This window comes from Arvicola amphibius, chromosome 8 (genome assembly GCF_903992535.2).
Source record: "Arvicola amphibius chromosome 8, mArvAmp1.2, whole genome shotgun sequence".
Classification (NCBI taxonomy): Eukaryota; Metazoa; Chordata; class Mammalia; order Rodentia; family Cricetidae; genus Arvicola; species Arvicola amphibius.
Window position 1 is genome coordinate 68808792 of NC_052054.1, and position 25720 is coordinate 68834511.

The following is a 25720-nucleotide window of genomic DNA, read 5'->3' on the forward strand; positions in this document are numbered from 1 at the left end:
TTTAACATGAGAAAAATGGCAAGTTTTATCATTTTTTTAATAATTTTTACATTTCAAGCACTATGTGAGATAATTTTATGCTCTAGAAAAATCGCAGAAATTAATTTAAAAAAATTTATAGGCCACTACTCATATTCCCAGACTTTTTGTGAATATTCTCTGGGTCTGTGGGCTCTTACCAATAACACAGTGCTTGCCAAACATATGCAAGGCACTAAGATTCATACTAGCATTAGAAATGAAGTTTTTAGTGCAACATTACACCATATAACAACAGTTAAGTTATCAAACTCAAGGCATCATTTTGGACCCATGATGCCTTCTACATGAACCTTCTACAGGTTCCTTCACATGTGACAAGAATCACAATAATGTCATAGGAAAACAAATATTCCAGTGAATAAAATTCAAAGCCAGGACCGAATGTGGCATTTATTTCCCAACCCTTTTCAGAGAAACTCACCATCTAAGTTGCATTATATGGGGGGAGGGAGAGGGAATGCTACCATAACAAATAAGATAAATATTGAACATAAGAAACAATGAAAGCATAAATAAAACCCCAGATGTTATGAAGCTGTAAGACCAAGAGGTTATTTCTGTAATATGCATAGAATTCTCACAAATAATGCATAAGACAACAAAGATAGAATTATATCCGAAAAGGTAGAAGAAAATTAGTTGTACTAAAAATAAAATTAAAAGAAAATATCATTTCTTGAAAATGGAAGTAAAACTAATAATAATGTATCAGAATGTAAAAAAAGTGTATGTGTAGATTTCCTAAATAGTTCAGAAAGTGTTAATTATGTTATAAAGTGTTAATTTCTTGCTGTCCTAGTTATTTAGAAAGGAGCATATCAATAACCATTATGGATAATATTTTGAAACACAGCCTGCTGTTACACAGAGAGGACCAAAAGGTGAGTGACCAGCAACCAGGCAGGACACCCCACTCTCTAGACCCTCCATACTGGGGCAAAACCCCAGGTCCATCCCACTTGCCTCAGCTTCTAAAGCCAGCCAGCATGTGAGCTTCTGTAAGTAGGCTACTCCAAAACCCCGAGACACAGAAGTGATAGTATAGAGCTGACCAAGAACAGTTTACAAGACACAGACAGGCACTGCAAGGATTGGACCAGGACACAAAGATACTGGCAGCATCAATTGAACAAAGAGATGGTTAGGCACCAATGCAAGAATTCTTCCAATGCCCTGAAAAGCAACATAGTAACATCAGAACTTGGTGGTAATACAACAGGAAGACTTGATCATCCTAACCCAGAGGAAGCAAAAGAAAATGATTGTAAATGTAACTTTATGAAGATGATAGAGACATTTAAAGAAAAAATGAAATACTTCCTTAAAGAAATGGAGAAAAAGAAAAACAAATAATTGGAAGAAATTAATAAATCTCTCAAAAGAATCCAAGGAAATCAAACTGGTTAAGCAAACAGATCAAGACTTGAAGGCTGAAATAGAGGCAATAAAAGAAGCACAAACCAAGGGAATTCTGGATGTGGAAATTCTGGGTAAGTGAACAGGAACTACAGAGGCAAGCATAACCAACAGAATAAAAGAGATAGAAGAGAAAATCTCAGGGGTTGAGATATAGAGGAAATCAATCCATTGGTCAAAGAAAACAAATCCAACAATTTTTTAACACAAAACATCCAGGAAATCTGGTTCACTATGAAAAGACCAAATTTAAGAATTATAGGGACAGAAGGAGAACTCCAGCTCAAAAGCACAGAAAATATATTTAACAAAATCATAGAAGAAAATTTTCCCAACCTAAAGAAGAAAATTCCTATGAAGGTATAAGAAGTTCACAGAATACCAAATAGACTGGATCAAAATAAAATTTCCCTTGCCATATAATAATCAAAATTCAAAACATACAGAATAAAGAAAGAATATTAAGAGCTGCAAAGGAAAAAGGTCAAGTAACATATAAAAAGGTAGATCTATCAGAAATACAGCTGACTTCTCAATGGAAATGATGAAAGCCAGAAGGTCCTGGATAGATGTGATGCAGACACTAAGAGACCACAGATGCAAACCCAGACTACTATACCCAGTAAAGCTTTCAATGACCATTGAGGGAAAAAACAAGATATTCCATGACAAAACCAGATTTAAATAACAGTTATCCACAAATCCAGCTATATAGAAAGTACTAGAAGGAAAACCCCAACCTAAGGAAACTAACTGCACCCAAAAAACACAGGCAACAGATAAACTCACACCAACAAAACCCAAAGAAGGAAAACACACACACTAGCACTGAAAAAATAACAGGAATTAACATCACTGGTCATTAATATCGCTTAATACCAATGGACTCAATTCACCTATATAAAGGCACAGGTTAAGTGAATGGATACAAAAACAGCATCCAACCTTATGTAGTATACAAGAAACATACCTTAACCTCAAAGACAGACACTACCTCAGAGTAAAGTGTTGGGAAAAGGTTTTCCAATCAAATGGACCTAAGAAACAAGAGGTGCAACTATTTTAATATCTAACAAAATAGACTTCAAAATAAAATCAATCCAAATAGGTGGAGAAGAACACTTTATGCTCATAACAGGAAATCCATCAAGATGAAGTCGTAATAATGAACATCTATGCCCCTAATCCAAGAGCACCCACATATGTAAAAGAAAACTTAAATCATACGTCAAACCCCACACACTTATAGCAGTAGACTTCAACAACACACTCTCTCCAATGGACAGGTCAACCATACAGAAACCTAACAGAGAAATAAGAGAACAGATATCATGACTCAAATGGAATTAACAGACATCTACAGAATATTCCACCCAAACACAAAAGAATATACCTTCTTCTCAGCACCTCATGGAAACTTTCTAAAATTGACCACATACTCAGTAACAAAGCAAATCTCCACAGTACAAAAAAAATGGAGTAAGCCCCTATATCTTATCAGATTACCATGGCTTAAAATTAGAATTCAACAGCAACATTAATTTCAGAAAGCCCACAAACACATGGAAATTAAACGTGGTCTATTGAACCACCCCTAGGTCAAGGAAGAAAGAAAGAAAGAAAGAAAGAAAGAAAGAAAGAAAGAAAGAAAGAAAGAAAGAAAGAAAGAAATTAATGATTTCTTAGAATTCAACAAAATTGAAGACACAATGTACTCAAACCTATGAGACACTATGAAAGCATTGCTAAGAGAAATTTGATAGTACTAAGTGCCTACAGAAAGAAAATGGAGAAAGTTCACACTAGTGACTTAACAGCACACCTGAAAGCTCTAGAACAAAAAGAAGCAGACTCACCCAGGAGAAGTAGATAATAGGAAATAATCAAATTAAAGTGATGAAATCAAGAAAATAGTGATGGCAGACACCTCAGACAGACGCCATAGCTCTCCTCTCTGAGATGGATACAGGTTAAGATCTTCCCAGTAAGCCACCACCGCATGGGGCTACACAGATAACTAAATATGGGTTAAAACAAGATGTAAAAATTATCCAATAAAAGGCTAAAACCAACGGGCCAGACAGTGTTTAAATACATACAGTTTCCGTGTAATTATTTCGGGTAAAGCTAGTCAGGTGGTGGGAAGCGGCCTGCCGCTCCCATCTACAAAATAGAAACAAACAATACAAACAATCAATGAACCAAATAACTGGTTCTTTGAGAAAACTGACAAGATAGACAAACCCTTAACCAAACTAATTGAAACACAGAGAGAGGATATTCAAATTAACAAAATAAGAACCTAAAATGGGGACATAACAACAGACAATGGGGAAATCCAGAGAATCATTAGGTCACACTACAAAAACCTGTACTCTAAAAAACTGGAATTTTTTTTTAAATGGACAGTTTTCTGGATAGGTATCACATGCCAAAATTGAATCAAGCCCAGGTGAACAATTTAAATAGACCTTTAACCTGCAAGGAAATAGAAGCTGTCATCAAAAGCTTCCCAACAAAAAAAAAAAAAAAAAGCAAAGCCCAGGGCCAAATGATTTCAGTGCAGAATTCTACCAGAACTTCAAAGAAGAGGTAATACCTATACTCCTCAAAGTCTTCCACATAATAGAAACAGAAGGAATATAGCCAAATAGTTTTTATAAGGCTACAGTTACCTTGATACCAAAACCACACAAAGACTCAGCCAAGAAAGAGAATTATAGATCAATCTCCCTGATGAACCTAGAAGCAAAAATACTCAATAAAATACTGTCAAACCAAATCCAAGAACACATCAAAAAAAAAAAAAAACTCATCTACCATGATCAAGTCAGCTTCAAGAGTTGCAGGGATGGTTCAACGTACAAAGATCTATCAATGTAATCCACCATATAAATAAACTGAAAGAAGAAACAATATGATCATCTCATTAGGTGCTGAAAAGGCATTTGACAAAATCCAACACCTCTTTATGATAACAGTCTTGGAGAGATAAGGGATACAAGGAATATATCTAAAAGCAATATACAGCAAGCCAACAGTTAACATTAATTTAAATGGAGAGAAACTCAAAGCAATCGCCCTAAAATCAGGAACCAGACAAGGCTGTCCATTCTCTCCATATTTTTCCAACATAGTTCTTGAAGTTCTGGCTGAGCAATAAGACAAAATAAAGAAGATCAGTGGAATTCAAATTGGAAAGAAGAAGTCAAACTTTCATTATTTGTAGATGATATGGTAGTATACATAAGTGACCCCAAAAACTCTTCTAGAAAACTTCTACAGCTGATAAATACCTTCAGTAATATGGCAGGATTCAAGATCAACTCAAAATAATCAGTAGCCCTCCTATATACAAATGATGAAGATGCTGAGAAAGAAATCAGAGAAACATCATCTTTCATAATAACAACAAATAACATAAAATATGCTGGGGTAACCCTAACCAAAGAAGTAAAAACTTTTTTGATAAAAACTTTCAAGTCTTTGAGGAAAGAACATATCAGAAAATGGAAAGATCACCCATGTTCTTGAATAGGTAGGATCAACATAATAAAAATGGAAATCCTACCAATGCAATACCCATCAAAATACTAACACAATTCTTCACTGACCTTGAAAGAACAATAATCAACTTCATATGGATAAAAACAAAAAAACAAAACAAAAAAAAAAACAAAAAAAACAGAATAGCCAAAACCATCCTATACAATAAAGGAACTTCCAGAGGCATCGGCATTCTTGACACCAAGTTCTATTATAAAGCTACAGTAATAAAAACAGCTTGTTATTGGCATAAAAACAAAGAGATTGACCAATGTAATTGAATCTAAGATGCAGATATTAATCTACACACCTATGAACATCTGATTTTTGACAAAGAAACTAAAAATATACAATGGGAGAAAAAGCATTTTCAACATATGATGCTAGCATAACTGGATGTCAACATGTAGCTGAAAGAAAATAGATCCATATCTACCTCCACGCACAAAACTCAAATCCAAATGGATTAAAGACTGCCATATAAATTTGACCACACTGAACCTGACAGAAGACAAAGTGCATGGGCACAGGAGACCACTTCCTAAATATAATCGCAGTAGCACAGACACTGGGAACAACAATAAATGAATGGGACATCCTGAAACTGAGAAGCTTATGTAAAGCAAAGGACACAGTCAATAATACAAAAAGGCAGCCTATTGAATAAAAAAAACATTCACCACCCCACATCAGAGCACTGATCTCCAAAATAAATAAAGAACTCAAAAATTAGACATCAAAATTTCAAATAATCTAATTAAAAAATGGGGTATAGAACTAAACAGAGATTTTAAGAAAATGTTCAATATCCTTAGTATTCAAGGAAATGCAAATCAAAACAACTCCTAGGTACCATCTGACACCAGTCAAAATGGCTAGGATCAAAAATACCAATGATAGCAGCTGAAGCAAACAGTTCAAACAGTTTGACTTGAAAATTGAAATAGAGTCAATAAACACACACACACACACACACACACACACACAAACCAAGAGAACACTGGTGTGGAGGCCCAAAAATGTGAGCTTATTTCTACCTTGATCAAAGGTTACAGAGTTGGAATTTACCTCTATTCCTTCAAAGTTATGTGTTTCTACCTCAAACAAAGGTCTCACCTAGTCTTTGATCAGAGAGTTCTGCTCTCTCAAGGTAATTATCAACAGTGTGGATAACATCTAGCCCTTGTATTTCAGAAATAGAGAAGTAGATATGTTTCTATGTCAAATAAAGGTCTAGGGATCCAACTAAAGTTCCAGTTCCCTTAAAGAGATAACATTGGATCCCATTCAGGGAGTGGTTTGCCTACAGAATGTTTTAGTTTAGGGTGTGAGCATGACTTGTTTTGTTCTAGCAGCAGAATATTTAACTATGAATGTAGTTCACAAACTTCAATTGGTCTGTTCATTTCCTTGTATCATGTTAATGCAGGTTTTTGTCTTGCTCCTACCATTTGGGGTCAGGGGTATTTTAAGCAACTGTAAATTAAACACGGGTGATTTCAGTATTCACTGGAACTCCTTCCCAGTAATACTCTATGATTTTTTTATGTTTCATTGTTTTATATGTATCTTGGTATCTTTACTAATATTTATAAATCCCTACACCCCTACCCTAGCAAGTAGTATTTTTGTCAAGGCTGATCACTGACATATTGAAAATAGAAAATCTGGGTAAATGAACAGGATCTACAGATACAAGCTAACCAACAGATTACAAGAGATAAAAGAGAGAATTTAAGAAGTAAAAGATAGAGTAGAGGAATTAGATTCATCGGTCAAATAAAATGTTAAATCCAACACATTCTTAATACAAAACATCCAGGAAATCTGAGACCCCATGAAAAGACCAAGCCTAAGAATAATAGGGATAGAAGAAGAAGTACTCCAACTCAAAGGCACAGAAAATATATTCAAAAAAATCATAGAAGAAAACTTTCCCAACCTAAAGAAGGAAATGCCTATGAAGTTACAAGAAGCTTGCAGAACATCAAATAGAATGGACAAGAAAAGAAAGTCCCTTTCCCATATAATAATCAAAGCACTAAACAAACGGAAACAAGAAAGAATATGAAGAGCTGCAAAGGAAAAAGGCCAAGTGACATATAAAGGCAGACCTATCAGACTTACACACAAATTCTCAATGGAAACCCCAAAAGCCAGAAGGTCCTGGACAGATTCATGGACTAAGAGACCATGAATGCAAGCCCAGACAGCTATACCCAGGAAAGGTTTCCTATACCCAGGAAACCACCATAGATGGAGAAAATAAGATATTCAATAACAAAACCAGATTTAAACAATATCTGTCCACAAACCCAGTATTACAAAAAGTATGAGAAGGAAAACTCCAACCCAAGGAAGCTAGCTGCAACTATAAAAACACATACAGCCTCACACCTGCAAATCCCAAAGAAGAGAAACACAAACACCAACACAGAAAAATGACAAGAATTGACAATCACTGGTCATTAATATCTCTTAATATAAATAAACTCAATTCACCTACAAAAAGATACAGGCTAACAGAATGGATACAAAAGCAGTATCCATCCTTCTATTGCATGCAAGAAACATACCTCAACATCAAAGACAGGTATTACCTTAGAGTAAAGGGTTCCAAAAAGATTTTCCAAACAAATGGACCTAAGAAACAAGCAGATGTAGCTATCTTGATATCTAACAAAATAGACTTAAAACTAAAATCAATCAGAAGAGATGAAGGAGGATACTTCATACTCATCACAAGAAAAATTCATTAAGATGAACTTTCAATTCTGAACATCTATGCCCCAAATACAAAAGCACCCACATATGTAAAAGAAACATTACAAAAGCTTAAATCATGAATCAAATCCCACACACTAATAGTAGGAGACTCCAATGCCCCACTCTCACCAATGGACAGGTCAACCAGACAGAAACTTACCAGAGAAACAAGAGAACAAACGTCATGACTTAAAAAATTTAACAGACATCTATAGAACATTTCACCCAAGCACAAAAGAATATACCATCTTCTCAGCACCTCATGCAACCTTCTCTAAAATTGACCACAAACTCAGTAACAAAACAAACCTTAAGAGATACAGGAAAAACTGGAATAAACACCCTGTATCTTATCAGATCACCATGGCTTAAAGTTAGAATTCAATAACACTAATTGCAGAAAGGCTACACACGCATGTAAACTGAACAGTGTCACCACTGAGTCAAGGAAGAAATAAAGAAAAAACTTAAAGACTTTCTAGAATTCAACAAAAATGAATGCACAGCATACAAAAACTTATGGAACACTTTGAAAGTGATAAGAGGAAATTTCAAAGCGGTAAGTGCCTACAAAAAGAAAAAGGAGAAAACTCACACTCATGACTTTATAGCTCACCTGAAAGCTCTAGAACAAAAGAAGCAGATTCCTCTAGGTGGAGTAGATGACAGGAAATATTTAAATTGAGGACTGAAATCAAAACAGAAACAAAAAAAATACAAAAAACATGAAAACATGAAAAAAATGAAACAAAGAGTTGGTTATTTGAGAAAATCAAAAAGATACACATACCCTTATCCAAACTAGTCAAAGGGCAGAGAGCGAACATCCAAATTAACAAAATCAGAAATGAAAAGGGTACCTAACAGACAGAGAAAATCCAGAGAATCATTAGGTCATACTTCAAAAACCTGTACTAAAAAAAAATTGGAAAAACTAAAAGAAATGGACAAATTTTTGGATACGTACCACATACCAAAATTAAATCAAGACCAGGTGTGACTCCATGGTCAGACCTTCTGATTCTGAATGACTTTATGTAAAATGGATAACCACCTGCAGAAAAATGGGATTATGTCTATATCACCCTCACCATGCACAAAAATTAATGTTACATTATTCTAAAACTGAAATATTAAAACTCCCAGAGGCAAATGTTAATAATATAAGATGTAGGTAGAGGCAACAAGACTAGTAGTACAGGAAATAAGTCAAGAATTGAAGCATAAAATTGTGTGAAATTAAAAGCTTTCTGCACATTAAAGGAAGCTATCAGCTAACTAACCTACAGAATGGGAGAACATCATTGGCTTCTATACTTCAAATCAGGAGCTGAAGCCTAAAATGTATAAAGGAAAATAAAAATTAAACAGCCTCTTCACAAATCTTGCAGTCAACAAAAAGGTTAATAAAATGGGCAGAGAGTTCTTTAAAGAGGAAACACAAATGACCAGAAAATTATTTCAGAAGTATTCAGTGTCATTAGTTATAAGAGATATGCAAATTACAAATACTTTGATACTCCATGACACCCCTTAAAATGATTAAAATCAAGAGAATAGGCACAATAAATCATGGCAAAGGTGTGGGGAAAAGGAATTCTCATTCAGTGCTGGTGGAAGGGTAGGGTATTAAGTTCATTATAGAAATAAGTACAAAGATTTGTCAGTAAATTAAAAACAGAATTACCACATAACTCAGCTATAAGTCTGGGTATACACTGGGTAGGACTTATTTCCTACCCCAGAGACACTTGTACATCTATGTAAATTGTTCACAACAGCCAGGAAAGGGAAAGGGCTTGCAGACAAGCCAACCTGGAGTGACTGGCAAAGTAACAGAAATAAAAGAGACTCTGCTTCAAGAAGGCAAGAACCAATTCCTGAATTATACTCTGACCTTCATATGTATACTGTTGTATTCATATGCCTGCACCCTCACACACATATTGCACACACATGGATGGGTGGTGACTGAAAAACATACCTGACGCAGACCTCTGTCCTCCATAATGCATGCATACATATGCCACATACATGTACCTCCAGGTGCACACCCATACACACCCCCAAAAAATATCAGTCCTTGGGGGTTAGGACATAGACAAACCTTCAACTTACAGCAGTTCTTTGAGAAAAACCATCCTAACCAGGCAATGGTGGATGGCACATGCCTTTAATCCTAGCACTCTGGAGACAGAGACAGGCAGATCTTTGTGAGTCCAAAACCGGCCTGGTCTACTGAGGGAGTTCCAGGACAATCAGGGATACACAGAGAAACCCTGTCTCAAAAAAAAAAAAAAAAAAAAAAAAAAAAAAAAAAAAAAAAAAAAAAAAAAAGGAAAAAAGAAAGAAAAGAAAAGAAAAGAAAAAAAGAAAAAAAAAGAAAAGAAGAGAAAAGAAACACCATCCTATCTTAACATGGATTTTAAGAAAAACTACAATTAAATGGAGAACTTGGAAAGAAAATAAGATAATAAGATGCATTCAAGAACATGGGCATGCCATCCAAGGAGTGTTTTCTAGTGCCTTAATAATCCTGTGCTCTGCTCACTCACCTCAGGGCTTGATGACCCCATAATGGTGCATATTGCCTCAAGATGTGAGTCTGCTGAAACTGTGATGAGACACTTGCCCCGATTTAAATGTTCACAATCTCTTGGTATTCCTTCCCAGCAGATTGGGGATTTTCAACTCAACTATAATTCCATAATGTTAGTTAGTGTCTCCACAAGGGTCTGAAGTAACTTTTAAACACCTCGATCCTGAGTTCTTGTTAAAATCTAAAACAAAACAGAAAAAAAAAGTTCAAATTACTTGAGCAGTTCCAAGGAAGCAATTAAGAATTGGGATGGGAACTTTTCTGTCAGGCCTTGGATTACAAAGGGAATGACAGAGAGTCAAGCTAAAGGAACAGAGTTCAGAGTTTCATTGCTAGTTAAGTGTAAGCAAGTCGCAAGGCCTTGCCCCAGGAGGGCCTTTTCCTATCGCCCAGCATTCAAGACCATTTCCACATCTCAGTGTTGTTTTGTCCCAAAAACACTCGGGATAAAGGACTAACTAGAGAGTCCTTTAACATATCAAAGTGGATGTTGACTGCCAGACTCTCAATCATTCCAAGTACCTCTTACAGAGTCCTGGCTCCTCTCAACAGTTCTTACCCACCCCCAGTGCCCCTGCCCCCATCCTAACCTCTCTAGTCCCTGAGTTTCACTTCCCTTCCCAGATTCTCTTTTCTATAGTCAGATAGGTTTTTTTCATGTACAAAGTTTATAAAGTAAATTTTCAATTTCATCATGTTTTAGGAACATACATTTGAAAATGTAATTTTCAAAAAATAAAGTTGAAAACCATTTAAAATGTTGCCATCAAGAGTCAACAAAGACAGACCAGAGAACAACTTTCTTGTACTTCTACTGGAAGTATTGCTACTGTTGGATTCATTTTTTTTTAAATCTTCTGTCATTATATTGAGAAATGCAGGTCACAATATATAGTGATACTTAATGAAAGCTGCTCCTTTGGAATGCATGTGCACTTGGATTCAATTATAGTAAAGCTCACAGCAGCCTCCTTCTTCATAGTTCACATTAAAAGGATCTACCCATCAACTGTCAACTAAATTATTTTATAGACACACAATAGAATTCTCTACAACATGAAAGTCAGCAAAGAATGGCATACATAACAAGGATGAATCATTTTAAAAATTTGACTTAAGGATGTGGTGCACACAGACCTGAGAACTCTACTTTCTCCCATGCTCCTTAATACTTGGACATTTTTTCAATGAAAATATGGGCATGACCACTCCAAGGTATCACTGAGTAGAAGGCTTTTCCTGTAAATATTAGGGAAAGAACAGCCACTGGCATCTGGAAGAGTCCAGAGCAGGGACAGAAAAAAAATAGACTGAATGGGCCATGAGAGCAGAGAGAGTGGGAGAGCTAGAGAAACAGAGACGGGAGATAGCAAAGGGAACCAGGAGGACAAATTGCTAGAGAAGAACTAAGATCCCAAGAGTGAATAGGGAAAATCTGGGATATTAGTCCTCTATCAGATATGAAATTGTTTGGGATTGCATTGACTCTGCAGATTGCTTTTTGTTTTATGTTGAGGTCTTTTTCATCTACTTAGACTTGAGTTTTGTGTAGGGTGATAAGGACATAACTATTTGCATTATTCTTTATGCAGACAACCAGCTCAAGCAGAACAATTTGTGGAAGATTCTCTCCTTTTTCTAGTGTGTTTTTGTGACTTCTTTGTTGAAAATCAGGTGTCTGGATTTATGTCTGGGTCATCAATTCCATTTCATTGATTATTTTGCCTGTTTTTATGCCAATACTATGCAGTTTTAATTACTATAGATTCGTAGTACAACTTGATCTTGGTAATTGTGAGACTTCCAGCAATTCTTTTACTGTTTAGGGTTGTTTTAGCTATCCTAAGTGGTTTGGCTTTTTTTTATATTAAGTTGAGAATTGTCCTTTTTAGGTCTGTAAAATAATGTGTTGGAATTTTGTTTGGGATTGCATTGACTCTGCAGACTGCTTTTGGAAGAATGGCCATTTTCTATGTGAATCCTACTGACACATGAATTTTAGAGATCTTTTCATCTTGTGATATCTTCTTCTATAACTTTATTCAGTGACTTGAACATTTTATCATTCAAATGTTTCACTTGCTTGGTTAGAGTTACCTCCAAGATATTTTATATTATTTGAGCTCTAAGAGTACCCTAATGAAATTTTATGGTCACTTATATATACTATCATATCATCTGCAAAGAATACTTTGATTTATTTCCTTTCCAACATGTATTCCTTTGATTTCTTTCATTTGTCTTATTTCTTGAGCTAAGACTTCAAGCACTCCATCGAATAAATATGGAGACAGTAGAAAACCTTGTCTTGTTTTTTTAAGTGAAATTGCATTGTGCTTCTTTCTATTTATTTTTATGTTAGCTTGCTGTAAGCTGAATTTATCATGTTGATGTACGTCTCTTGCATCCAAACCTCCAAAGGACTTTTATCATGAAAGGCTGTCGGATTTTGTCACAGGCCTTTTCTTCATCATTTCAGAAGATCATGTGGGTTTTTCCTTTCAGTTTGCTTGTACACTGGTTTTCATTTACTGGTTTTTGTGTATTGAACCATCTTTGCATTTCTGAGACGAAGCCTAATTGATCATGGTTGATGATCTTTTTTGATGTGTTCTTGGATTTAGTTTCCAAGTACTTTATTGAGTAATTTTGCATCCATATTTATAAGGTAAATTGGTCCATAATTCTCTTTTGTTGTTGAGTCCTTATGCAGGTTGGGAATAAGAGTAACTATGGCTACATAAAATTAATTTGATAATGTTTCTCTGCTTTATTTTGTGGAATAATATGAGGAGTGATGTGGGATTCCCCTCTGCATGATGTAAATATCATTGGTTAATAAAGGAACTGATTTGGACCTATAGCAGAGCTATAGGGGAACAGAGCTAGTCAGGGAAAACTAAACAGAATGCTGGGAGAAAGGAGGCAGAGTGAAGGATAAGCCATGTAGCCCCACCAGAGACCAGATGCCAGAACTTTAGCTGGTAAGCCACAGCCACATGGTAATACACAGATTAATAGAAATGGGTTAAATTAATATGTAAGAGTTAGCCAATAAGAAGCTAGAGCTAGTGGGCCAAGCAGTGATTTAATTAATATAGTTTCTGAGTGATTATTTCAAAGCTAAGTGGCCAGGAACAAACAAATGCCCTCCTTACCACAAATGGGTTAACTTAAGATATAAGAGTTAGTTAACAAAAATCCTGAGCTAATAGGCCAAGCAGAATTTTAATTAATACAGTTTCTGTGTGATTATTTTGGGCCTGGGTAGCTGGAAAATGAACAAGCAGCCTCTCATTTGTAGAGGAGCATTGGAGTTAAGTCTTCTTTGAATGTCTCATAGAATTCTGTCCTAAAACCATCTAGTCATAGACCTTATTTTGGTTGGTAAACTTTTATTGACAGTTTCTATTCCATTGGTGGTTATAGGTATGTTTAAATTTCTTGAACAATAATTGATTTAATTTTGAGAAAATAATTTCTTTTTCATTTTCCAATTTTGGTGGAATATAGGTTTTTAAAATATGTCCTTATGATTTTCTGGATTTCCTTATCAGCTGTTTTTATGTTCAATGTTTTATTTCTGATTTGGTTAATTTAGATATTCTCTCCCAACAATAAACACCCTGAAATCTCTGTTAATATATATTCTGTCTTAATTCTAATCACTACAATATCATTAAGTCCTCAATCCCATGTAAGTCTCAAGTTTACAATTATCCATGTCTGAACCTGCATGATGTGCAATGCCACACGTTCTGAGCTGAAGGGTGAGCCCATCCTACTTTGAGATAAGACTCTGGGCTCTGATTTAGAAGTCTATTATTCTCGGGTCTCCTTTTCTACTACAGGAGTGATTTTTCAGTTCAACTCTAGATCTATAACACCATCTACATAACTGGCTGAGAAAACTTTTAAATGACTTTCTGCCAATTACATGTCAGTGAAAATGTGTTCACATCACAGGAGCAAATCTAAAGAAGCAATTGGAAATAGTTAGGAAGAAAACGCCTCTGTGAGCCCTTAGTGCTACAGGAGGAATACAAAGGGTAGAAATGACTAATTCTTTAAAAATGAAGTTTGTTGAATGGCCTTGATGAATATAGGGCAAGCTGACATCCTTGGAGAGTGCTTTAAACTCTGAAGAATGACTAAATTCTTAGGCATGAAAGAAAGAGATATGGCAAATGATCTTTGTCTCCCTTCCCTCAGACTATTTTCTAAAAGATAGATTCCTTTTTACTGTTCAGTTGTCATTCATTCTTTGTAAAGTATACAGCACTCCTCTCCATGCATATAAAGTTATTTATATGGATTCTTAATTGGAGTCTCATAATTAGGCTTAGTTTGCTCTGAAAATCCTTGGACATGATATGTAGTGCAAACGGGCATAAGTTTTCCTGTATAGACTTAAGAACAGATTAGGATTATTTGTGTAATTTTAAAATACATTATTTTTATTATTTAAGAATGTCATATATGAATACAATGTACTTCAATCATATTCACCCGTTCCCCTGTTCTCCCAAGTCTTCTATATCTACCTCTATACTCCCAAACTCTCCCAGCTTCATATCCTCTATTTTTAATCACACATCCAGTCAATTTCTGCTGTTCATATACTCATTGGTATGTGAGGTCACCCACTGGAACTTAGTTAATAATGAATATACACTTAAGGAAAATTATTCTCCCTACCCAGAAGTCATGGGCTGTCCATATATTCTCAGTTAGGTTTGGCGTCTAACAAAACCTTCCCTCATGATTGAAAGTTGACTGTGTTAATTCTTTGCCTGTCTTATGAAGTCAACCACAGATGTTGAGACTTCATGAGTGCAGTGGTTGGTCATAGTTGGAAAGTATTGTTTTTCTGGAATCCTCTATGGCTTCTAGCTCTTACCATCTTTCCATTCCCGTTTCCATGACATCACCTGAACCCTGAAGGGGATGAGACAGGTGTCCCATTTGAGACTGGGCCTTACAGAGTCACTTATTCTCTGCATTGGGCTCAGTGTGACAACCACCTTCACAGCACAAAGAAACTTCTCTGATGAGTTTTGAGTGTTGGAATAATCTATGACTATAGACTTTAGAATTTAGAGGGTAGTTTGACACTATGTTCTTTCAGCAAAATAATAGCATTCATTTCATCCATGACTCTGTAAGGTCCCCTACCACGGATTTCTGGCCCAATGTGTAGCCCCAGGCTTCCTCTAGAGCAACAGTTCACAACCTGTGGTGAGCATGAAAAACACATTTTATAATGGTCTTAGGAATCTCCAACTGTAAGTTTACTTTTGTTGCTCCTTCATAACTGTAATTTTGCAACAGAGTGGAGTCTCAGTTCCTTAAACATCAGAATGCATGTCTTCTGATGGTACAAACTAATCAGCCTCTGCTGAAAGAACTTGAGAACCTCTGCCATAGAGGAAGAACCTGAATTCAACCAGAAAAAATGGTTGGTTACTCTAATAATAGTTGTGCTGACAATGAAACTATGGGAGTATCTTACTATACTGGCCATTTTGTGGTTGACAGTCTTACCACTGGATAAGACTATTGGTGACTTTTTTCCAATATCCAATATCCTGAATGCATCTAAGGTGCTATGAAATATAACCAGCAGGGATGAGACATCTTGGTCAGTAGAACTTGATTTCTCATGTTCCACATCCCAAATATGTGGTATCTTCAGCAAGAGGGTCTTGCCATAAAGATTTTGATGGTAACCAAGAGCAATGGCAATAGTGTATATTGTTTGGGGATCTCCAGGACACTCAGACCAAACAAATCAAGGGGAGGTATTTCACACCTGGCATTTTAGGTGTCACCCTATGGCCTTTGAGATGAGCATAACACTCTGTATAGTTAAACACTCATAGAGCTTTCATATATTTCCTACTTCAAATGCATACATCACAAAAAAACAGTTGTATTATCAAACTCAGATTTTATACACACACACACACACACATACATGCAGCAATATTATCTCTTAGCACCTTTGACATTTTCATCACAATGGTGCTCTTTTGATGTGGGAGGGTCTTCTGTTTTAATAAAGAAACTGCCATGGCCAGCCCTTAGGTGGGTGGAGTAGACAGAACAGGAAGAAGGAAGTGAGGTAGATGGCTCAGTCAGATGCCATGCCTCTCCTAAGTTAGTCAGACTGCCATGCCTTTCCTCAGTGAGACAGTTGCCATGAAGCCAGCCACCAGGACAGACAGGCTGGATCTTTCCTGGTAAGACACCATTTGTGGTGTTACACAGATTATTAGATATGGGTTAGTCAAGATGTGAGTAAGAGGCTGAAAATAATGGGCCAGGCAGTATTTAAAAGAATACAATTTGTGTGATGTTATTTCGGGGTATAAGCTAGCTCGGCGATCAGGAGCAGGGCTGCAGGAAAGCAGCCAACAGCCCCGCACTACACTCTTTGTGGCAGAAGAAAATTACTTATTCTCATGAAAAATCTAAGCCAACATTAACTGCAGCATTTAGCAACCTTCCTTCTTTAGAGCATGTCCACATCCAAATTGTATTTTATGGAAATAAGGATATGTAAATGAGATAAGACAAATTACTGATGAAAAGAAACAGCTAAATGAGGATAAAATTCTCAGATGTTTCACAGCTGGAGAATTAAATAATAATTTCTGAAATATACAGAGAAAACTCACAGTGAATTAGACAAAAGCCAAATATAAATCAGAGAAGTGTAGTAGGAGCAGTGGGCCTCTTCCTGCCACTCAGCTCCCAGCCACCGGCTAGCTTTACCCAAAATAATTACACAGAAACTGTATTCATTTAAATACTTCCTGGCCCGTTATCTGTAGCCTCTTATTGGCTAATTCTCACATCTTGCTTTAACCCATATTTAGTAATCTGGGTAGCACCACGAGGTGGTGGCTTACCGGGAAAGATCTTAACCTGCGTCCATCTCAGAGAGGAGAGCTATGGCGTGTGCCTGAGGTGTCTGCTTCATTGCCTTCTTCCTCCCAGCATTCTGTTCTGTCTACTCCACCCACTTATGTTCTGACCTATCAGGCCAAGCAGTTTCTTTATTAATTAACCAATAAAAGTAACAGATAGATAGAAGGCACTCCTACATCATTTCCCCCTTTTCTGTTTAAACAAAAAGGAAGGCTTTAACTTTAACATAGCAAAATTACATATAACAAAACAGTTAGCAAGCAAGAATTACAGTTACAATATTTATATCTATTTTATCTTTTACCATAACAAAGGAAAACTTTAACTATAACTAACCATTCTCCAACTCCATCAAAGACTCCAGAAGGATATAATATTACCTAAGTAAACAAGAAGTAAGCAACCTCCAAAACTCTAGAAATGACAGAGACATCTCGCTGTCTGGACAGTCACCCAAAGTTCCTCTGTACTGTTGGGGCATCCATCTTTGGCTTTCAGGCCCATAGTATCTAGCATAGTATGTTTCCATTAAGCAGGAAATTTCAGAGACAGTTCAGTCACTATCTGCTGTGTCCTGCAGAATGTCTCACAGACTCTTTCATGAAACAGGAACCCCAAAAGATCATCTCACCTTTAGGCAAGTTCAGCAGTCCTCTCTCTGCAGGTTCTCTGTGTCCAGTTCATGCATCAGTCCAGGCAAGAGCAGTTTCTTGCCCAAATGGCTAACCAACTCCATAAGGAGCCTCTTCGATGCCCATCCTCCTCTTGAAGTAGCTGGTGCTGCCAGGAGCAGACATGTCTCATTGTCACGAAAACCCTAAGTTATTAAAACATTAAATACCATATTCTGCAGTCTTTGAAAGATATGAAGAATGTCTATCTAACTGAAATATGTCTCTATATATCTAGAAAATCTAACTAACATGACTACAAACTTGATTATCCATTAACAACCTATATTTCCTAATTATACAGTACATTTTTAAAATGAACTACATAATCACAATACCTTAATCAATATCAGAAATGCATATACATATAACAAAATTGACCTTAAATTTATATCAATAGAGTAAAATTTATACCAATGTAAATTATTCACATCTTGATTAACCCATTTCTATTAATGTGTGTAGCACCATAAGGTGGTGGCTTACCAGGAAGATTCTAACCTGCATCCATCTTGGAGAGGAGAGCTATGGCGTCTGCCTCAGTGCCTTCTTCCTCCCAGCATTCTGTTTTGTCTACTCTGCCTACCTAATTTTCTGTTTTATTAAAGGGCCAAGGCAGTTTCTTTATTAACCAATGAAAGTAACACATAGACAGATAACCCTCCTCCATCAGAGAAGATCTTAAAATGGTCAGTTTTCTACAAATGCAAATAAGAAAAATTATCCTGTTTTTTTGTAATTTGCAAATGGAAATAAAACTAATCAGATACTTGAATGAAAGAAACTTAAAAGTGTAGATCCAGGTTGGCTAAGGAGACTCAGGAGGATAATCATGGTTTGGAAGTCTCAGTGTTATTTAGAAATAATATGTCAATGCTTGTTAATAATGGTGCTAATGTCAGATTGAAGGCCTCTGCACCAAGCCACATGTTAGCATGTAGCCCCCACGCCATTGAGAAGATGAAGGTCTTACCCCCTAGTACAAAGGACTTGGGTTTTGGGGGTTATACATTCTCTAGGTACCAGAGTACCTTAGGCTAGACCCATTTCCTCTTTGCAGAAAAAGAAAGAAATTTTCTCCTAGGAAAATTTATTTTAAACTAATTATGTGAGTAAGGTAACTCCTCATGAGAAAGCAGGAAGCCAGAGGTATACTTTTTGAAGAAATGAACATATGTAAAGAATAAAATTATACACAACTAAATCATTTAATGAATCTTCTAGAAAGCAGATGTTACAGAACATGGCATATAACCAATATAGTCATGTGCTTCCAAGCTTTTGTTAATTTTCATTTTATCCATGTATTAATAGTACATAGTGCACTATCACATTGTGATACTTTCATGTATGTGCATTATGTGCTCATGTCACATTTCTCCATCATCATCTCATCTATTTCCCACTCTCCTGCTCTGGTTCTTTTCCTCTTCTCAGTAGCTCATATCTTACTCTGATTCTTTTTTGTTCCCTGGTTTCACATAAAAGAAAATGTAAGATTTTTCTTTGTGGGGCTATTTTTCTTAAGGTTAATTTTGTTTCCATCCATTTTTCTACAGCATTTTCAGAGCAGTAATCACCCTTGAAGAATTGTAGTGTCTACATATGAGACACACTAAACCACATCTTGGGGTAGAAAGCTGGCAAAGTGGGCAAAGCAGGCAGTGAACTTCCAGAGGAACTGAATTCAGGTCCCAACAAACGCATCAAGTGACTGACAACTGCCTGTAACTCCAGTTGAGAGGATCCAATGTGGTGCTCTTGCCTCTTTGGGTATCAAGCATGTATATATGTGGTGCACATACATACACCATGGCACACATACCTACACAAAATAATAATTTAAGATATGATCAAGATATCTCAGGGCTCTAGGGATGGTTTGATGGTTTGATGGTTTGATGGTTAAGAGCACTGCTCCTCTAAAGGGGACAGATTTTATTTCCAGTACGCAATGCTGGCTCAAAACCATGTGTAACTCTAAGTCCTAACTGGTCAATACCCTCTTCTGATCTCTTCAGGTACTTTATCACATGGTGCATAAAATACATGTAGGCAAAATACGTATACAGATAAAATAAGAATATACCCTCCTACCCCAGCACACATAATAACACACACACAAGCAGAAGATCCTTCCCTAAGTGCTAAGACAATTTCTAGTCTCACAGATTCATTTCTTCTTTTTCACCTATACTTTGCCTTTTGTCACATAGTAATTTGTAAAATATGATGATTCTACATATTTGGAAAATTCTCACTACTCTATAGTAAATTACATAAGAAAAATGTTATAATAAAATGTCTAGTTATATGGCACATGGCACAGGGTCAGTTTTAGGGTGCTTTATATTTTATTTCTTTTTAAACATTTCTTATTTATTCTTCTCTTATAGAATACATTCCAGCAACATCAGCCAAACACAGCACAGCAAGATATAAGAAGATGAGGCACAAACTCTCACATGAAGGCTGGGCAAGGTAATTCAGCAGGTGGAAAATTGGTCCAAGAGCAGGCAACAGAGTTAGAGACATTCCCAGGCCTACAGTCAGGGGTCCCTCAAAAGTCCCAAGCCAACAACTACAGCATATCTGCAGAGGACCAAGTCCACACTCATGCAGGCTCCACAATTGCAGCTTCAGTTGACTCCTGCTTTGTTGATTCCCCCAGGTCTTCTTCAACCCTTCTGGCTCCCATTATTCTTCTTGTCGCCCTCCTTAGAACTCCGAGATCTTAGGAGAGGAACCTGATAGAGACAACCAACCTGGGTTCTCTCTCTGACTAATGTTTGGCTTTGGGTCTCTGCATCTGTTCCCAGCAGCTGTCAGAGGCAGCCTCTCTGCTGAGGACTGGACTAGGCACTAACCCGTCTCCATGATAGCTAGCCTCCATTCCTTGTCATCCAGGCAGTGTTGGACTTGGACTCCCTCTTTTAGTGCAGACCTCAAATTAAACCATTGTTTGGCCACACCCACATGTTCTGTGCAACCATTGCTCCAGCACATCTTGCAGTCAGGACAGATTGTTGGTTGAAGGTTATGTGGAGGGGTTGGGGTCCCAGTCCTATGACTGCAAGTCTTATCTAGTTCCAGAAGATGAACAGTTCAGGCTCCATAACCTCCATTAGTAGGAGTCCTCACTAGGGTCAGCCTTATAGATTCCAGGGAGTTTCCTGTGCACTAGATTTCCATATTCCTCCCAAATACCATCTAATTTCAGTCATTTTCTCCTCCATTCCTCCACTGACACCCAATCCTGACGATTACCATCCCTATCCATACCCACTCCACCTTCAAAGTCTATTCAATTTCCCCTTCCCTAGGAGATCCATGTGCCCCCTCTTGAACAATCTCTGCCACTTAGTCTCTCTGGGTCTGTGGATTGTAGCATGATTATAATTTATTTAACAGCTAATATCCACTTATAGGTGAGCAAATACTATGTTTGTCTTTCTGAAATGGGTTACAGAGATGGCATTTACTTTGGGCCGCCAACCACGGAGACTTATTATTAATCATAAATATTCAACCTTAGGTTTGTCCCACTAACACTCTTAGCTTAATTTAACCTGTATCTATTCTTTTACTTTTTGCTTTGTTGATTTTTAGATTTCTTTCATGTTATAGGTCCTACTTTCCTGTTTCCTCTGAGTCTGGCTGGTTGGCCCCTGGCATCTCCCTATTTTCTCCTCTTCTTTCTTCTCCTTTTCCTTTCTCTCTCAAGCTTAAATTCCTCCTACTTACTCTCCCTTCTTGGAAGTTACACCTATACCTCCTCCCTCACTACTGACTGTTCAGCTTGTTTTTAGACCAATCAGGTCCCATAGGCAGGCAAGGTAAAACTGCAACACATCTTTATGTAATTAAACAAATGCTACCCAGCTTTATGTAGTTAAATAAATAATCTACAACATAAACAAACAGAACACACTTTTACTTAGTGAAACAAATATTTTACAACAGGTTACTTTACACAAGATGGATTTTCAAGTTCCATTCATTTGCCTGCAAATTTCATGATGCCATTTTATAACCAATGATAGTACTACATTATGTACATGTATTATATTTTTAAGCATTCTACACTCAGGGGCCATCTAAGTCATGTATAGTTTCTGGTTATTATGAATAAAGTCACTATAAATACAGTTGATCAAGTGTCTTTGTGGTAGAATGGAACATCCTTTGGATTTATGTCCAAGAATGGTATAACTGTGTCTTGAGGTCCATTACCAGGTTTCTCAGGAATTGCAACACTGATTTCCACAGTGGCTATACCAGTTTGCATTACCAGCAGCAATAGAGGAGTGTTTCTTTTGCAGCACATCCTTACCATCATGAGCTGTCACTTGTGTTAATGTCCTTAGCCATTCTAAGAATAAGATGGAATCCCAAAGTGGTTTTGATTAATATTTCAAAGGCTAAGGAAGTTGAACAATTTAAAAGTGTTTTTTAACCATTTGAATCTCCTCTACTGAGAATTCTCTGTTTAGATAGGTACCTTATTTTTAAATTAGAGTGTTTGGTTTATCATGTCTAGTTTCTTGAGATGTTTATATATTTTGTATATTGGCACACTATCAGATGTAGAGTTGGTGAAAATCATTTCCCCTTCTGTAGGCTGCCATTTTCTTCTATTGCCAGTGTCCTTTACCTTACAGAAGATTTTCAGATTCATGAGGTCACATTTATTAATTGTTGATCTTAGTACTTGCACTATCCATGTTCTGTTCAGGAAGTTGTCCCTGTATCAAGGAGTTTAATGCTATTCCCCATTTTCTATTATATAATATTCATTGTACCTGATTTATGCTGAAGTCTTTGATCCACATGGACTTGAGTTTTATTGCCAGTTGTTATGGAATATGCAAGCAGGATTTGCTGAAGGAGGTAGAGGCAGGAAGATATCTGACATGTTCAAACTGGAGTCTTAGCATTCTACAATAAATAAAAGAATATGCAAATAAATCAGCAAAGGCATATAAGCAGGGCTCATGTCAAATTTGGAAGTTTTCTATTACCACAGCATGGTAAAAACAGACTGGAACTAGACTTGATATTGGTGAGGAGAACAAATGGGCAAATGATGGGAAAGCACATTTCTAGAAATAGGAATACACTTACTTTCCACAGCACCGAACCTTTCAAGTAAGTCGTAAAGATGACAATAACAGAAGAGAATGCATAAGAGATAACAAATATGCACACCAGGGTGAGGATAGTTTGGGCAGCTCTGTCCTCAGGTGAGACTTTCAGACAGCGTTGAGCACTGTGGATATGCTGGACTTGTCTCTTATGTCTGTAGAGGACACTCACCATGAAGACACTTGAGCAGACCATGAGACACAGACACAGGCCATCAGTGAAGCACAGTAAGAACATATACAGGGCAGTTGCCACATTGCCGGAGGCAAACCATGAGCACTACCCATAACTCAGTCACATTTTTGTTGGAAATGGGACCTGATACTCTTGCTGGAGTCAAGATGTTTAAAACCAGGTGCACAGGCCAACTGAGTGAGCAGGAGGGACCGATGTACTTGGTGGCTCTGTGTTTAAGCTTCATCCATCTGGAGTTGCTGGGACTGATTGTGATTACTTGGAAGCTACTCAGTAGGCACATGACATACAGGGATACCCCTCTCGCTATTCGGTAAATGTACACTACCAATTTACATCCAACATCATCTAGGAAATCCTTAAATCCGAAATCTGATATTGCCTGTGGAATACCTCTTGAGATGATAGATAAGCAGTTAGCTAAAGTCAAGTGCTCTATAATCAGGTCTTTGGGCATTAAATGCTTCCTATTGAATATAAAAATCAGATAATAAAGTATTATTGAAGAATTTCCAAGCACTCCCACTGTGATCTGGGAAAAGAGGAAAATTCCAATTGCCAAGTTGTCAGAAGCCATTTTCATTCCTATATAAAATGTAAATAAATTTATTATGGTCAGTAGACCCTGGAAATACATTATGGGTGTGCATTATTTCAAGATGTTAGATAAAATATTTATCACTTTACTCTATTTACACAGTTCTCTCATTGAAGAACTATATCTAAATGATATGGGAGGGTCTTCTGTTTGAGTTGATTTCATTAGTTTATAAAGAAACTGCCTTGGCCCATTTGATAGGCCAGCCCTTAGGTGGGTGGAGTAGACAGAACAGGATGCTGGGAGTGAGGCAGATGCCTCGGGCAGATGCTATGCCTCTCCTCTCTGAGACAGATGTGATGGAGCCAGCCACCAGGTCAGACATGCTGAATCTTTCCCGGTAAGACACCTCTCATGGTGTTACACAGATTATTAGATATGGGTTAGTCAAGATGTGAGTAAGGCTGAAACTAATGGGCCAGGCAGTGTTTAAATGAATACAGTCTGTGTGTTGTTATTTCAGGGCATAAGCTATCTATGTGGGAGCCGGGCGGGACGAAAGCAGGCCTGCCCGCAGCTCTTCACTACATCTAAACCTTTGTTTATATTGAAGTAAATAGTCCACATTATTTAAATGGAAAGTTTTGGGTATGTTTACTGAAGACTAATATTTTCTCTGGACGAGGAACTACATGACCTTCAAAACAGAAATCAAGTGATAAGAGGCAGAAATACCTATGATTTTGAAGCTCACCTGATCTATGGAGCCAGTTCCAGTAGAGATATGCTACACAAAGTGAAACCCTGTCTCAAAAAAAAAATCCCCAAAGAGTAATATTTTCATTGCTTTTGACTAAACACTGATTTTGAGTCAATTTTCAAAGAAAAAAATTTTAAGCATGCCATTATTTCTGAAAATCACATGACCAAAATTCAAAATTCATCAAGAAAACAACCAAAATTATGTGAAAATCATATTTAGAATGAGTGGTAAATATTCAGAACACAAAGAATATTTTATGTGAAGGTATATTTTAGTCTTAATTGTGTGTTGCTAGGGGTGGTTAGATGTGAGTGTGAGGGCCAGCAGGGGCCAGAGGCATGGATCTCCTAGAGCTGCATTTGTAGAAGGTTGTGAGTCACCTGTAGGAAGTTAGTAACTGCACTCAAAGAGCAGCATGTACTCTAAAACAATCACTTATCTATCCTAAAAAGAAAAGTTAAAACTAAGGTGTGTGTGTGTGTGTGTGTGTATAATATATATATATGTATATATATATATATATACATATATATATATCAAATGAGAGACCTGAATAAATGTCCAAAATCAGAGCAAAATGAGGCCCAGCACCACTACTAATTAAGGGAATACAATGAGATGATGCAAATCAAAGTTGCAATGAACTATCATCAGAGACAGTATAAGTGGGTATTAACCAAAACAAATTAAACAAATAAAAGCAGGAGTTAAAGTTGCTGAGCATGTGGTCAAATAAGAGCCAAGGGTCTACTCTATAGGAAAGTAGAATGTTGTAGAAGCTCTATAAGTTAGTATTGTATTTCTTCAACAAAATTTCTAAATCATTACCAAGTTCCAACTGGAGTGTTACTGCATCTCCCACGTGTTGGATCAACAACTCTTGTTATTAATAAAGACCAATGTTGTACAAGGATCAGGGAACCTGAGAGGATACAAAATAACACAGGGAATGACCAGTGTTGAGGAAGAAGAATAAATGATGGGTCTGACAGTCCCTGTCACTGCCTTGCAGAGTCTCAGCACTTCTCATGAAGAATCTCAGGAAGACACAGTCACTCTTTTCTTAAATGCTTGGTGTGACTCTATGTTCAGACAGTATGATCCCG

At 36.9% G+C, this 25720-nt stretch overlaps 2 protein-coding genes across 2 annotated transcripts in view; both read right to left on the reverse strand.

Annotated features, from left to right (window-relative positions):
• LOC119821807 (vomeronasal type-1 receptor 4-like) overlaps positions 1-22805 on the reverse strand; it is a 29468-nt gene extending 6663 nt beyond the window's left edge. Inside the window, exons 1-3 of the mRNA XM_042055590.1 lie at positions 22776-22805; positions 15882-16145; positions 15270-15393 (exon numbers count right to left, since the gene is read on the reverse strand). Coding sequence (XP_041911524.1) covers positions 15270-15393; positions 15882-16145; positions 22776-22805 — 418 coding nt within the window. The remainder of the gene's footprint in view (positions 1-15269; positions 15394-15881; positions 16146-22775) is intronic.
• A 160-nt stretch (positions 22806-22965) lies between these two features.
• On the reverse strand, positions 22966-23896 carry LOC119821809 (vomeronasal type-1 receptor 4-like). The gene is given in 2 exon segments (XM_038340923.2): positions 22966-23413; positions 23415-23896. Coding segments are annotated over 2 exon segments (930 nt in total).
• Positions 23897-25720: the final 1824 nt, after the last annotated feature.